General features: G+C 35.8%; 1 protein-coding gene across 7 annotated transcripts in view; it reads left to right on the top strand.

The window, feature by feature from the left end:
- ADGRB3 (adhesion G protein-coupled receptor B3) overlaps window positions 1-17,118 on the top strand; it is a 482,454-nt gene that overhangs the window by 437,830 nt on the left and 27,506 nt on the right. For all 7 annotated transcript variants that reach the window (XM_074819823.1, XM_074819824.1, XM_074819825.1 and 4 more), the window contains 4 exons: window positions 3,891-3,957; window positions 6,154-6,239; window positions 9,704-9,802; window positions 10,141-10,312. In XM_074819823.1, the coding sequence (XP_074675924.1) occupies window positions 3,891-3,957; window positions 6,154-6,239; window positions 9,704-9,802; window positions 10,141-10,312 (424 nt within the window). The remainder of the gene's footprint in view (window positions 1-3,890; window positions 3,958-6,153; window positions 6,240-9,703; window positions 9,803-10,140; window positions 10,313-17,118) is intronic.

Below are 17,118 nucleotides of genomic sequence, written 5' to 3'. Positions count from 1 at the left end.
CAATGAATATTTAATTATTGTCCTTAGCATCATCACTGAGTGAGATCAGGATTCCCCCTCCCTGTCCTGTGTGTCCCACCATCTTGGCACATGGTGGGGAAGGCTTCAAACCCTCATTCCATCTGTGGGTGGATAAGGATTCAAAACCAAATCTCCTCCTGAATACCGTCTCTAACCTCTGAGGTCTTTAGCTTAAAATGTGACAACATGCATCTTATATTTTTTTAATGGGGAATGGCTTACTTAAGTGCTTAACTTGCACTTATAGCTGGCAATCATTAGTGAAACAATGGTTAGCCATCTTTTGCGAATTATATTGAGGACCCGCTCCTCTGACATTTTTTTCTAACTAATATCTACTCATGTTGCTGGCTTTTTCATTATTTAGTCCTTGAACCAGGACTGGAGAACCATTTAGTCTGTGAGAATTACAAATCACAATATTACAATGTCCAGACATCATTGGGGATGTAGCTCTGTTCCTTGCAGGATCAATCCCATTGCATTTACTCTACTGAAATTATTAATGTGTGACTACTCGGTTTTAGTGTTGCTTCCTGCTTCCTTCCTGGGCTGAATGCATTTTTAAAAGAGGGTATACTGAAATATTCAGACAAAGCAACAAATCATTCATTAAGGCCAACCTGTAAAGTAAAATAGAGTATGTCTCTGTGCATATAACAGCTCCTCTCCCAGGATCCAAATTCAGCTGACACGGTACTGTGGAACAAAAGCACAAAAGAAGGTGTACAAGGGACAAATAGAACCATAATGCAGCTTTGCCATTTTATTTGCAAATACATTTTCTTGGTATTTGACATCAGAATTACATAAGGAGAACAGGGAATGCAAGGAATGGAGATTTGTCCTCCATCACCAGCTGATGTGCTGTCCCACTCTAGAAGAATTGTGTCCCGTAACAACTGTTGGGTGGTATAAAAGCAGAGCTCCTGCTCCTTCTCCATCACTAAAGCCATTGCATAAGTTTTTTAACTGCTTACACGATATTTGGCCTGTTTGGCTGCAATCAATTACATGCATGCTGCCATCAGAAATGCGTCCTGTGGCAAACTATTCCTGGTCTGTAAAGTGCTATTTTTGAAAAACAACAGTTTCAAATGGAGAAAATTAAGAGTGAAAATGAAGGAATTGATTCCAGTCCCATAGTCCCACACATGAAGAGATTGATGAAAATGGAGAAGGCCCAAGGATCTTTGAAGCAGTTTCATACGGTATATGACTGGTGGGGGGTGGCTTGAATTGTTCACACTTGAATCAGTTCTGTGATCAACAGTCTTTCATTTCTATCTTTTTCTTTCAGTCCTAATTTTTAAATAATTATATTACTGTACATTTAAAACTGCATGTGAAAAATATTTCACACAGACACTTGTACTGATATAGATACAGAAGCTGAAGGGATTTCCTAAAAATAATAAAAAAACAGTGAGAAGTTTTTAGATATTTCAGGATATCAGGAAAAGATTTGTGTGTCTGAAAGCTTGATTGTTTTTTCCAACTATTTCTGTGAGAAAAATAAATATGTTGTTACCTCTCTTCAGATGATCAGAGCTATGAAAGCACCACTACTACATGTTACAGTTAATAAATCTATGTGACCTACTCATGTTTACATACAGTGCTATATATTAATGAGTAGGAATTCCAGGAATTCATTATATCAGCAAAAATTAAAATTCCGTCATAGTCATGCTCTCCTAAGAGAAGGAACCTTTCTCCTGGAGAACATCAAACAGCTCACAAAATGTACAGGATACAGATACTTCATCACTCAGCAGAATTTTATGACCATATAACATGGACCCATAAAACCACCAGTGGATGCTCTTAATACTAATCAAGTTATATGGCTTTCTGCTATGTGGGAATCAGAGAGAAAGAAGACAGAACAGGGCAACAAAATAAAAACAACTGTAAAGCGTAGAGAAAAGCTATCAGAGCAAAGAAAAAGAAGACGGAAAAATTAGTAAAAAATTGCCTTATGGTATAAGAAGACACCTGAGAATCTGTCTTCAGAAAGTCTTCAATGGAAAAAATGCATTTCAGATTCAATAACTGGAAGATATTGAATACATTGCAATAGTAACATCACACATTGTTGAAAATCAGATTGCTGAAAATTCAGATTGTGTAAAGACAAAAGGACAACTTCTACATTTTTTTCCAGCTCTGCCTCTAAACGGAAGCTGGTCTTTTGTACAGCCTTTTTACTTGAGGGCATGGGAAAGGGAATAAAAATTTCTCCCTTGGTCTTAAAGATTTTTGTAGTAGAAACTGTTTTCTTTTTATTGAAAAAAAAAAAACCAAAAACAAAAACAACACCCACAAAACTTTTTGACCCTTTTTTTCAGCACAGATAACTGAAATTATGTTTCAAATACAATACGTCAACAATTTTTATGAATTGATGTTTCCATCTCCCAGTAAACATAAAAATTTTAATTGCGTGTCCTAGTTACACAGAGTGGTCATCTTCACTAAGTTTAAAAGTTCATAGTGGTAGGGAAATGCACTGTGAATACATTCCTCCCCCCTCTCAGAAGCCCATGTTCTCAGTCTCTCACAATAAATAACCTAGCTTTTGGAAAAATAGCAGGATAAATTGCAGAAAATTTTGAAAGCATTTTTCTTTGATATTACAAAAATAAATTGAACATTATCATTGCAGTTGTTTTTTGAGGTGGGATGTAGACTAGCCTGCCACGTATTACCTTTTTAACGGTGAAGCAGATATGAACTATTTGCATCAATTTATCATTCCAGAATTTAGCACACTGATGCAGTTGGGTTCACGTGGCAGATTTTACATGGCTTCATTGCAACAGGAAACAATTTTATTCTTTGCAGTTAGAATTCCAGCCCTAACAGACCATTAATATTAGGATGTGCTTCCATTTAATTTACTTGGTCTTCAAAAGTGCAAAACCAGTACTGGAAAGTAAAGAAGATACGTATGATTCTGATGTGAATGTTTCTGGATGTCAGATCCAAGTAAATTATTTGAATGCATATACTTGAGTTTTCTTATATGTAGGTGTGATCATGTATTCAAATAAACACGCAGTTCTTTGAATGTGTAATCACTGGGAAAACAGCACAGCTGCATTTACTTAAGTGTGTGAAGCTCCTGATCTTTTGCAGATATGGAAAGCTTTACATCGTGGTGTATCAAATATTTAGAATTTGATTCTGTAAGCACTCTGTGTTTGGAAATCTGATGGTTTTCAGTGAAAGCCCTGATGCAATATGACAAACTGCAAGATTAGTAGCTCACCAGAAAATACAGTTTTCAGATGCCTTAAAATATACATTTAAACTGTTTGCAAAATATTCCAGAGAATACAGAACAGTTAGATCATACATGATTTTTCTTTAATGGGAATATTATCTGTAAGACCCAATTCTAACAGCAATTACCATATGACAAGAGAAGATATGTAGAAACCTGTTTTTTCTGAAGTTCCATGTTACAGGTACTTGACCTTGAGACATTGTAAGTTGGAAATGTTGCTAGATACCTACCTGGCAAGTCCTCTTCAGTTAACTCATCGTAAATGATTAGAGGAGATTCAATAAATATTTGCAAGCTTATTTTCTATTGTGCTCTTAATACATTTTAGGCATTTCAGTATATGTATAATTCACATTGCAACTTTTGAAACATTAAAAATTGGTCATGGAAATAACTCTCAACTCTCCACATCAGCATATCAACAAAGTAATTCTTTTTTGTGTGTGCATGTGAATATCTATATGTAGGATTGAACATACACCAGAAGAATCTCATGCTGTAGTAATTATTAATGTTTTCTTGGCAATGCATTATACTTATTTTTAATTTGTTAGTTCTTCTCTATTGTTCTTTCCAGCTGTTGGTTGTCTCTTGAAGGAGGGCTACTTTATGCTTTCGTTGGACCTGCAGCTGCTGTTGTCTTGGTAAACATTAATATAATTTCCAGTATTTTCATATGAAATGATGGAATGTGCTATTTAAATTATAAAAGCTTATCTATACCGTAGCATTACATTTTGATGCAAATACTGAGCTCAGTATTGTTTAACATACCTTCAGTATTTTAAATGCATGATTCATTTAATTGTATCACTTCTTTATACCAGTTATCTCTCCATGTTTACGCAGTAAGCTGTGAAAGGATAATGTACTGATTAGTGGCACAGAAAACTTGTTACAGGCATCACTGAGTTATTATCAGTAGCATCTATGCAATTGTCACTGCCTTGTGAAGTTCAGTGACAGTCTTGATAGAGTGCTGCTTGGCAGTGTATCGCTGTGGCAGCAAAAGCAACAGAAGGAGTGGAACCAGCCAGCAAGTTCTCCATGGCTACTGCTTTTGAAGGCAAAGAAAAAAATGATCATAGCTGAGAAATGTTACTCACTTGTGTATTAATCTTCTACATGTCTTCTACAACGCATTTAGGTGTAGGATTCACTTTGCCTAATTGTAGACATCTGCAGTGTAGATTTCTGCATCTAAGCTAGTTATCCCAGCCATATTTCATTGTCAGTGGACAAAAATACACACTTTTAGAGCTTAAACCATTAGAAGCATTTTGGGTGTCTACTTCAGGGTAGGATGAATTGCACCCTACACTCTATTGGCTATCAGTCATCTGCTCTGCAGTCTGTATGGATTTTTTACAATAATTTGTTTAGCATTTTTCCCTTACAGATTTTGAATCTATTTCTTCGTTCCACTCCACCAATTTTATACTAAGGTAGCTCTATCAACACTGGTTATTTCTGATTTTCCCTTGCAAAAGGGAATCAGCCTTAGTAGTCATCAAAGATACAGCCGTTTAGCTACATAGATTTTCCTGAAATGGATGTTTACTACTCCCATAGAGTTTGTCTCATCATTGCCTGGAGTCAAGCCAGGATCCTTTTGTACAACTCACAGTCCCTGTCATGATAGAGGAGCCAAGGATGTTTACAAAAAGCCAGTCATAATTTTCACATGGAACTCTATGTTCTCTGTGTAATTGGCAAGCTTTATTCAGAGATGCTTGAAGTTCACAGTCGCAGTTTGCCCTACCATTAGCTAGTAGCTGTGGAAGGAGCTGTTCCATGCAGCCACTTAAGCCTAAGTGTATGAAGCAAAAGAATTATATAACATCAGCTGAAAAATGTAAATGCTGAAAATAAAGTGATGATAAGAAAAGCTGAAAAGAGTTGGCAGGACAGACTGGCAACAATTAGGTATTTTGGCACAGGTCTTGAAAAATCTGTTTGAAAGGAAAAAAGGATTACCCTTTTCTAATGAAAAAAAAAAAAAAAAGGAACATTTCTTTAATAGATTTAGAACTTGGTATTACCTTTTTGCAGGGCCATGTAGAGACACGGTTCATAGAGTTCACTGCAATAATACAAATGGATAATAACAGTCATTAAGTTGTCCATTAAATGCCATTAGTATGTCCATTAAGTGCCAAAGTCTGACTGCTGAAACACTTGAATTTTTTTTCAGGTTAGGTCTTCAACCCGTGTATGTGATCATAACACCACTTACTTTAATGCAGCTAAACAGACTTACCCCAGGCATTTATCTGGCCCACAAAAAAAAAAAAGGAAATTGCAGTCAAACAAGGCTCAAGACTGGCATTTTGGTGAATGACATAGAGAGTGACTAATCTGCAGGAAGATACAGAAAACCACAGGCTGGTTCTGCATAAGTGGGAACACCCACATGGGCCATAAATGCTTAAAAAGGAATACAGTTACGGTCATCGTGTGCTCTGACTAGCTCTTCTCTGTGCGCACAACTCAAATGCAGTCGTTTTCCTGGAATAGGGTATATAGTTGCAATTAAAGGCAAGAAAATATTAAAGCTATAGTACTTAAGCTTCTGGCCAGCAGACATGTACACATATAACTTGATAGCAGGCATAATTCAAGATTCAAAATTAAGCCTGTTGAGTGTGTGTATGTATTTCCCATTTGAGAATTCAGCCCTTTGGTGTGCTGAGGGACAGTGTTACACAATTTCTGCAGGAATACTCAGAAATGTAACAGGAGGCATTTTGAAGTCCTATAAGAGCCTTTTTCTGAAGTAACAGGATAAGATATTTTATTTCAGGAACTGAAAGATCAACTGTTTGTTTTCTTTTTGACAGGTTAATATGGTGATTGGCATTTTGGTATTTAATAAACTTGTTTCCAGAGATGGAATCCTAGATAAAAAGCTCAAACACAGAGCGGGGTAAGCCACAACTGGGTTATTTTAAAGTATATTAAAATTGTATCACCAATTTTCAATTACAGATATTCACAAAAAATGCTTTTGATTGTGCTTTAAACTTTTATATCAGTGTAACAGTGTGTCTAACAGATTCCATTCATCTCCAAAGCTGCCGTTGCATTATCCTGAGGGAATGCAACTAAACAAACTAAACATAATAAAACACAAGTACAACAGTATTAAGTTACTACGAATGAAGATTAAACAAATCTGAGCAGAGGTTTCACAAGATTGTCACACATGTAAAGTTGTTGCAGTTAAGAAAACAGTTTTATGAACTGTGTGTGCTGAAGGAACTGATTATTTTTGTCTAGCTGTCAAATTTAATTACTACTATGGGAAATGTTACTAATTTGTGTAAACTGTTATAAAGTATATTTTACAGCAATATATCCTTTACTTGAGGTCAATGTTATTCTGCCATTCTGACTATGTGAAGAATTTGCCTTTGTTCTTACATCCATATCTACATAGATATGTGTTCTAAATTAGTGTAACGGGATTTCAAAGTAAAAACCCATATTTTAAAAGCTAAACAAGAAAAAAGGTAAATGGCAATTCTGTGTTATTATTTACTTGCATTTACATTAAAATTCTGAGTTTTATCATGAGAAGAAAGGATTAAGACAGTGGTGGTATCAGAAACTTTTTCAGTGGATGGCGATGATTTGAAGTACTGAGCAGCAAAACTAGATTCATTCCATATTGGAGAAAAGTATTTTACAAGTGCATCATCACCTTCTTAATGCTTATGAATGTATATTTAAACTTTGAGTAACCATTTTTTGCAGCTACATGTTCTAGTATTGTCTTTTGGGCCAGCTAGTAGTTCACACCACCAATATCTGCATTTCTAGCAATGATAAGCAATGATACCTTCATTTTGGTGTGCATTATTGCTATGGGTAAATTTATTACAGCTTCACTTTGAATTATTTTACCATTTCACTAACAGTAGCATTCCTAATAAGTTCAATTCATTGGTTAGATGAGCAAATTTATGATAAATACTTCAGCTGTGTGATTTTCATTTAATATTAATTCAATTACATCTTTCTGGTTTTCAACTCTCTCACCATCATTCTGACAACTACGTACTGAAAACTTTCATTTTGTTCCTTCTCTTTTCCTCCTTTTTCACTAGAAAGTATTGATTTCTTAATCTTACTTTTGTCTACATTGCTCCATCAACATTCTTAACTGTGTAATAACACTGATGAAATCTAGAATATTATAGAACTACCCAAATTATTTCAAGAGTAGGAATAACTTAGTAATCAACAATTCAAATTCACATCTGGCCTAATTCCAGTGATTTAAGGAGTTGGAGCAGCCATGGGTTTGGCTTTGTACATTTTCTAAGGATATCCAAGCTTAGATTTTAACTGCACTTCTTTTTCCAGCTACTCAATTGTAGGGTATAGAAATCTGTCTGTTTGCTTATAGTATACTTTCCTGATGAAACAAACAACTTGCTTTCTAATTGTGCAACTTAGTAAAAAGGTATTTTATTTTAAAATAAATGGATAAAGAACTAAAAATTATTCTATCAGAAACAATCCAACTATTCTGGAAAAGCATATAGATACCCTAACGAGAAACAGTCTTAACTTTTGTGATAGTATGAGATGGTGGTTTGGCAACAGCATTCCTTGATACTACTTAGCAGATGATGGGTCTTGAGTCATTCTTTGGTGCATAGAAATTGGTGTGGCATTTGAACTCCAGTAAAAAGGGGATTGTCACTCATTTCTCAAGTGTTTCTTGTCAGCCATGCTCAGGAAGCCAACTTTATTCTTTCTGGCAAACTCATACCTGTCAAAAGTTCAGTCAAAAGTTCAGCTGTAGAAATCATTTATGTATGATTTAAAGCAGTGAATGGGGTAAAATATGCTAGTCAGTATGCTTTTTACCACCTTAATAAGCATATGGAGAATCAACAAGTGGGGGAAAAAAAGGCTATGTTGTTTTGGTGGATCTCCATCATTTTCCTGGCATAAGGGATAGCATAGATATATGCCCAGACAGAAAGATTATATTTGATTTGTATACACAACAAGTTCTATTATTATTTGCAAGATCCAGAACAGATCTATAGAGGTAAAGAGAATAATCCAGTCTGGTAGCGTTGAAGTATTGCCAAAGTCAGAAAGTATTTTCCCAAGCTTAGTTTAAGCTTACCCAAGGCATTTTTCTAGTTCATTCGTTAATGTAGATCTTTAATTGGTGTAAACTGATGTGGCTTCACTGAGTTCTTTTCATACTCCACAATCACCTTATACAAGGTCATGGTTCTCACTGTTTTCTTATGGAAAATAATTGCATTTTTATGGAAAATATACTGAACTTTTTTATGGAAAATCTTCATATGTTTTATCAAAATGGAAACCACTGGAGTTCAATGTTGTTTTGGGCAGTATGCTAAAAATCTTCTGAATGCTGGGTTTGGAAATAAAAAGGAGTTCCATTGTTTGAAATAACTGGGAAATAAATTAAGTGTACCTATCTTCACCATGTTGACCACTTTCCAGCTAGGAATAGGTAAAGCATCCTTCCTGTGGCATCTCAGTCAGCTGTGGTTATTCCTGGTTCTGACACCAGAAAGAAAAGGAATAGCAAAAGTCTTTATTCGGTTGACTCAGGAATTTGAATGCATGCTGTATGTAAAAGAAAATTTAAATTCCAGGTTTTGCCCTTAACTCTTCTGACAGGTGCCGAGGTACAATTGTCCATATGAAATGCTTTGAGCTTAATGCTTGTGTACTGTGTTTTATTAAAATGCAAAACAAGTCACCCTTTTTTTAGTACAAACTGATATTTATTTCATCAGATTCCATACATTTCAAGCCCTGTATTCAGACCTTCATGTGGCATGAATAAAATCACTCCAGATGTTAGTGGGCCATTCAGATCACTAGTACAAATCTGTCTGTACAGTATTCCCATACTGATTTGATGCTTGAATACATTTTACAGGTTTCTTTCCCTATTAATGCTCTGTAATTGTACATACTTCATACTCCTCCTTTAAATGTCTTATACTCTTTCTCAAGCAATTTTAGCTACAACAGTTTTTTAACAGGTCTGAATAGAGGGATTTCACTTTGTGTGTCTATCCTAGCACGTGCTTACGTTTACTTCAGTGTACTGAGCAGTTTTGATCACTGGACATTTGGGGCCCTTTTTTAGCTTAAACAGAAGAAATAGAGTCTGCATGAAATGAAGCCCCATAGCATTAACATTTAAAGCTAACAATAATGTAAAATACAAAGTACAGTTTTGCAGCAACATAGAGCATTCATCCTGAATAAGTCTACTTACTTTTTCTGCATGACGTCATATTTAAAAGCTAAATTTCAGTAGCAACGTTTTTTGGTGACAATTCAATATTTTGTTCTTTTTGTGGGTGTTCTGTTTGTTTGCAGTCAGATGAGTGAGCCTCATAGCGGTTTGACGCTCAAATGTGCCAAGTGTGGAGTAGTTTCAACAACAGCTTTGTCAGCCACCACCGCCAGTAATGCCATGTTAGTCCTGATCATTTACATCTTCTTGTTACAAATCTTATACAGTGCATGTGAGACAATAGTTTGATGATGACAACTGTGTTTGCTAACACTGTATAGAGTGCTGAGCACGTTTAAATACTTTTTAACAAAAAAAAAAAAAAATTGCAACTGTGTTTATTAACTGAATACAGGATGTTCTTTAGAACATAAAGTATGACACTGTTACATTCTTGTCTGTGACTTTCAAGTTAACTTGATAAAGTGCCATCCTTAAATATGTTTTATTTTAATAGTGAGCTTTTAATCTTTTTTTTTTTACAACATTACAATGCTGCTTTTCTCTTTTTGTTCAATAGGGCATCCCTTTGGAGTTCCTGTGTGGTGTTGCCACTTCTAGCCCTGACTTGGATGTCTGCAGTTCTGGCCATGACAGACAAAAGATCAATATTATTTCAGATACTTTTTGCAGTATTTGATTCATTACAAGGCTTTGTTATTGTCATGGTCCATTGTATTCTCCGAAGGGAGGTGAGGAATGGCTTCCCAGTTTTCTAAAGGGCTGTGCTCCTGTTAATCTCCCAACTACTCTTTAATGTTATATACAGCTTGCTCTGCGGAAATATATTTCATAGAAGGAGAAAAATATTAGATGGTGAAATGTAGAGGAGCAAGTGAAAGAGAGAGGAGGAAAATCAGTTAATTCCAGGTGTAGAATGTCAGTTTCAGTATAAAACTGTACCCACTTAATCAAAGGTGGCTTTTGATCAGTCCAAAATTCAGTTTAAGTGTTAGGCTTTCCCAATATTGTGAGTATAGGGAAATGCTAATATGAATGCCCTTTTCCTGAGGACCAAAAGCTATAGATTTTTACAGTCTCTAAAACTGATTCAAACACAAAACCATTTCTGCTTATACTGTCCCTGAAAGAGGACACAAGGAGATGAGGTGTTACATTGGTGAAGGTCTACCCTTTCAGTTTTACAAACTCAGGTACATACTTAAGGTAACATGCTTAAGTTATGGGGATAGTGAGGATGAAAATAGATGAATGCTTTGAGAGCAGCAAGGAAAAGCTAGTTCCGCGGCCTGCCCTTCACAGCTCAGGGCCACCCACCACAGAATTTGTCACCACTGAAATCTGATGTCAAGGCTACCACACAAGTGCTCTTTAATCTGTCTGTGGTGACAGCTTCTCTAACCTATCTAACCTTCTAACTAACCCTACATTTTTATTGAGATAGGTTTGAGAACAGTAACACAACAGCTTTGCTGGCAGATCCGTGGTAGTGGAACTGTCTTATCAAAAATGAACAGGCGGAGCTTTACTGGAGAGCAGTAACATGGTCCACCAGCATACCTATGCATTAGCCATTTATCAACTTCAGGATATTTACCACACCAATAAACCAAATTACAATGTCTAACATGGTTCCTTGTGATGCGCAGGAGTTATTGAAAAGCACTTCAGGACTAAAAAGACAGGAAGATGATTCAAGAAAGTTTATTGTCAATGCTGGGTGAGGAATCTCACACAGTGGTTTCTCTTTCCACCATTCACACCCTTTAAACATTGAAACTCACAATTATGAGTGACATAATTTAATTCATTCTTTCAGTAGTGTACCATTTTGCATGATCTTTATATCACTATCCTACAGAGTATGCATACATTACAATCTTATCAAAGAATTAAGTTTTAAATTTTTAAGGAAAAAACTTATCAATATCTTGCAGAAATTAGTACCATCCATTGCGCTGACTTCATCCCACTTTATTCAAGCTGCTAGAGGCTATAAACTTTTGTTTCTCTTAGTTTATCAGCTTTCATAGTGGAAGGGGCTTGTCTCCTTTAATACCTTATCTTTTTTCTTCTTTTTCCAAATTTTTTTTTTTGTTCAGTATATGTTCAGGATAAGAAATAATACAACAAATCTATTTTATGTAGAACTGTCTTGCTATCCCCTTATTTTCTGCAGCATTTTCTTTCCCCCTATGATTTACATCTGTGAAAGAGAGTATTCTCATCTGTAGAACGGAAAACCACCATTTCACATATTCTTTTAGTAAAACGGTAAGACACTGCAACTATTTTCAGCAGAGAATGGCAGCTCCATACTGGTTTTCCTGTCTATGAAACCTGTATTTCCATTGGGATATATTAATTAGCCTGGAAAGGGCATACCACCTCCCACTTACTGTCCTGAGGAACCATTTTTATTTAAAAATATATATCTTTAGCTCAAGGTTGCAGATGAAACCTTCAAAAGAAAAGCAGTATAAACAGCATTATCTTTCATAGAATCATAAAATATCTCAAGTTGGAAGGGACCTATAAAGATCATTGAGTCCAACTCGTTGCTCCTCGCAGGAGTACCTAAAACTAAACAATATGACTAAGACCATCATCCAGATGCTCCTTGAACTCTCAATAGGCTTGGTGCTGTGACAACTTCCCTGGGCAGCCTGTTCTAGTGACTGACCACCCTCTCAGTGAAGAACCTTCTCCTGATGTCCAATCTGAACTTCCCTTGATGCAACTTCATTCCATTTCCTTGTGTCCTTTGTGAGGGTGCAGAGAGGTTGCAACAGTTATTAGTGATTATCAGTCATTGATTTTGTCAAGAAATGGACCAAAACCCATGAGAAATTCTGAATGTAATATGGCATAGCAGTGTTTAAAATAAAAAAAAAAAAAATCAGACATTAAAGCCTGCCTCAGTGCAGTAATGCATGAGTTTATTTGGGAAAAAAATATTTTAACTGCTTAAGATGAAATTGAATGGGCATCTTCCCACAATGCCCCAAGCCTTGAATTCAAGACAGGTTCCCTACTCTAATGAGAGCTATTTGCTGCAAATGCTTTGTTCCCAGGGATTGCTCAGATATTGCTGAACATCTCCTGGAAATGTTCTTGTCTGACCCTACTCACAGGTAGGACTGTGGTGATAGAGGTGGAATTAGTGTTTTCCATAAGTAAACTCAGTTTTCAAATTCGTAGGGTACCTTGACTTGAACCACATAACTCACTGGTTCTAGTGTAAGCAATACACAAAAATATCTGCTTATAAAGATATTTATACAGGAATTTAGAATCTGAATTGTTTGTGTGTAGGCAATCAGCTAGTTATGGTTTGTTTTATTTGCTGCTCTTTTAACCGATTACATATACATATCTTATATAACTGCAAAGAATCATTACTTTATTTAACTACTTAAAGGAGTTGTTCCCGCAAGCCAGTCTTGAGAATTATACCTCCTGGTCCTGATGCTGAAACTCTAGAAGAAAGGCATTTGATAAAACAGCTAATCAATCTATCTACATGATATTGTAAAAAAAAAGACCTCATGAGAAGATTTCCCAATGAGGCCCAAAAAGCACCTAGGTTTGATAATGTTGTCCCTTATCAAAAAAGGGAAAGGAGTTTTTTCTTCAGTCATGAGAACATGGGCAGAATTAAATGTACAGAGACAACTTATTCACTAATAAGTAGATTATCTCCAGTCAAGATGATGATAGTGGTGGTGGTGGAAGACAAAGAAGCCTAGGCATATTGCTGTTTGAATTATATTTGACAGAGCACATTGAATCTTCTTTAGTCCTCCAGATTTAAATGGTAAACTGGGAAAAACACCCGAGGAACTAATTAAGGTGGGTTTTTTTAATATGGGAAAAGAAAATTAATAGAAATCTCTTCAAGAACAGCAAAGAAGTAAAAGTTGATGCACTTAAACAATTTTGGTTTCAACAATGTGTACAGTCTGCACTTACACAGACCAGTTTGCAGCAGCAAAGACATAATTGTTTACTGGAAGAAGTTCCTACACAGAAAGAGATGTAACTCCAGTAATTTATGTTTCAGTCTGGCTCTAGAGAGTCTGGCTTTCTAGCTCCAGACACCCTTAGGTGTGTACAAGCCAAGATAGTGGCCATCATGCAGTCTTTGCACTGCACAGGGTACCTCCCCAGCTGAAAGATAGTCTGTTACTTTCTGTTGTCTGCAAAAGCATTTTGCTCTGCCAGTGCCTGTCAGGGAAACCCTGCCAACATATTTGTCACTCTTGATGACAGCTACAAAGCTATCTCAGTTATAGCCTATAGGATTGATCTAATATTTATAGCATGCCAGCACAGGCAAAACAATAATTCTGACTGTCAGAAAAAAAAGTATGGGGTGGAATATATCACCATAAAATTCAAACAAAGAAGAGGACAGCCCTGATTTACTATGCCTTTATTGTTGTTACATTACAAAAAGACACAGACTTTCACAATTATATATATATGACCCCTGTTTTTCCTCTTAGTTATATCGGTACAAACATAAATGATGGAAACATTTTTTACTTTCTCTATCATATGCTGTATCAATAATCTTGTGCAAGGGCTGTATCAAAAAGCCAGAAAGGTTCACTAAGACATACAACTAGAAGGCAACTAAATGATGTGTTGTGTCTGTTTCTGCCCTCTATCAGTGTCTTCTGGAGAGACATTAAATCTTTCTACAATTCTGTTTCCCAGCTTCTAAGATAAATATAATACTTAACCATGAGACCTCTTACAGACCGTTTGGGAGTTAGGAAAGAAAAATGCAAAATAAGTGTTAGGTATTATTGCTTTATCTTGCCTTCTTAGTCCAGAGAGCCTAGTATTTTTTTCTCTTCTTGCTCTTTAAATACCTAATTGGTCCTTGGAAGATGGTGAGGCATGTGTCACAGAACAGAGCATGATAGGAGAGGTGAGTGCTGAAGCTTCTCCATCAGAGCAAACCAGTTTGCCTGACCTGCTTTAACATGAGATTGTCTAAAGCTAATTTGAATCACACTGAGTAGTAACTCCTGTTAATGCTGGTGATGGCAGGAACCCACATGTGTTTTCTCCTTTTGCTGTGCTCTGCTGACTAGAGAGCATTTGGATTAAATGCATCGTTGGCGTATAAAGCCCACATTTCTATATTGCAGGAGAAAAATAGAGTGCATGAGTAGGGAGAGGGTAAGTTATAAAAGCTTGGAGTTGGTTACTGTTGCTAAGGAAACCACTTCCCTGGTATCCGCATGTTCATCACATCTGTGTCTCCTGTTCTGCCTGGCTCTAAGAAAATCTTGTAACTTGATTTTAAGGGGGTGGAGGGGTGGGGAACAAGATTATGTTTCAAAGCAAAATATAAAGACTTTATTCAAACAACAAGTTTGAACAAGCACTTTAGAAAAATAAGCTGGCATTTAAAAAGTTCAGCCTTTTTGTTTCTGACTTGTGTGAGGACACCTAGAAATTGCAACATATGTTGATATGATGGGTACAGCTACATTTGACATTCTGTTAACATGTTCAAATCATATTCTGCTTGCACTTCAGAAACATTGTAAGAAACATCAAGATTCACCACTTTAATATAGAAGGTAGTGAAAGTAGGACATGAGATTCCTGAGATCTCTGGAGCTATCTGAACTGGGGAAGCTTTATGAACAGAGTCCCAAAAATGAGGGCCACTGCATAGAATGAGAGGTCGCATAATGTGTTCTGAGTGCTTTAGGGTCAAGTGTCATGAAGCTTGAGATAAGATTCAGCACAGCTGTGGATACTTTGGAGGGAGCAATTTTTTTTTTTTATTTTTTTTTTTATTTTTTTTTTTTTTGTCAAATCACTGTGCCGGTGGTTATGCAAGAGCACAAAAGGCTGAAGTGTGACCTTACTTCAGCACTGATAAAGTGAGAGAAGTCTTGGCTTAAATTTGCAACAACTGGGAGAATTAAATTTATGTCAAACACATGGAAAACCACAGCAAGTGTAGTGCTTAAAATCAGAGAGAGTAGTGCTTAAAGTCATGGTACAGGCCAAGCACACTTTACATTACCCTACCACATATGGGAAGTCTAGGTGTTTTGAAATCAATTCAAACCTTCCCACCTTGCTTCATTCTTCTTTCTGCTCTATACTAGTATTCCTCCACCTGCAGCAGTCACTTATCAAGACTGCAGAGCACTCTTACTCATTTAAGGGTTGAGTACTTTAAAATAATGCTTCCTAATTACAAAAATAAATTTTTTTTTTTTTCTATTTCATTTTCCCATTTGTGAAAGCTCTTATACAGCTTGCTGTAGAATATGATGTATTGAAAGGGAACGCCTTTTCATCAGCAGCAATTAATGAATTATCCTCTTCTGCTCTTCACAAAATGTCCATGAGTAGAATATGATTTTCTCCCTTTTAATTATTCTGAATAAGACATCAAGTAATTTCTACAGATAATAATGGTATGTAGATTTTTGTAGGCATTCCATTGAGAGTATTTTCATATTCAAACAAGAAATGATACTAGATTTTTTTGGTTGGAGGTCACCCAACTAAGTTTCCATTTTCCAAGTCATATCTTGCAATCAGGTTGCAAATATGAATACTTGCATTTCTGGAATGAAAATTCACATTCTAAAACTTAGATTATATTACTATATTAGAATGCACCTGAGGATACATATAGAAGTGGAAAAAATTAGGTTTTGCATTCAAAGAAATATTCTCTATATACTTTTAAAATATTGGTAAAAATATCCTTTCCATTCTGAAAGTTGCCTTTCTGTCCCTACTATGGTATGTGTGAGAAAGCAGCAAAATTTGTTTCCATTCTACTGTCAGCACACAGGAACTGGATTTTTCTTTTGGATGTGCCTCTCTGTTGAACCACATCTTTCTCACATAAGTGTTGCATACATAGTAATATTTCTTTAGACATGCATTCTGCCCAAAATCAAAGTTTTAAAAAAAAAAAAAAAAAAAAAAACCTTTCCTATGAAAAGATAATTCCTCAAATATACTTGTATTTTAGAGACGTCTTCAAATTTGCTTTATAGATCATACTAGTAAACAGTAATTTCTGAGAAGTTCCTTCCTTTTTTTTTTCTTTTGTTTCAAGAAAACAAACTCTGTACAAACAGTCCACTTTTCTTCTTCTTGTTCTCACACAGAAGATATTTACCTTGTCTGAAGAGTTTTACTCCTAGAAGAGATGCATGAGATTCCCTATGCATTGAGTTAGAGCTTATGATTGGAATCAGAATTCAAAATGGCTTATTCTTTAAAGTATAATTAGGAGAGCACTATGTATCTGATTATATTAACTGTTAAGAACTGCCTTTCAAGAATCTTACATTTATCAAGCAGAAGATACATTTTATTTTGCAATGGCTAATAGTATGTCTAATCCCACTATCAGACCTGTACCAAACTGAATGAGAAGACAAAGCCAAATATTATCACCCAGTAAAGATTTGTCTTGAGTACCAGATCATCACTGACTAGTAGTTAATTCTGTCCATAGGCAAATCTAATTCTGTGGTCT

Source organism: Strix aluco, chromosome 3, assembly GCF_031877795.1.
Source record: "Strix aluco isolate bStrAlu1 chromosome 3, bStrAlu1.hap1, whole genome shotgun sequence".
NCBI lineage: Eukaryota > Metazoa > Chordata > Aves > Strigiformes > Strigidae > Strix > Strix aluco.
Note: the sequence above shows the minus strand (reverse complement) of the source record. Positions and strands in the feature narration are given on the sequence as shown.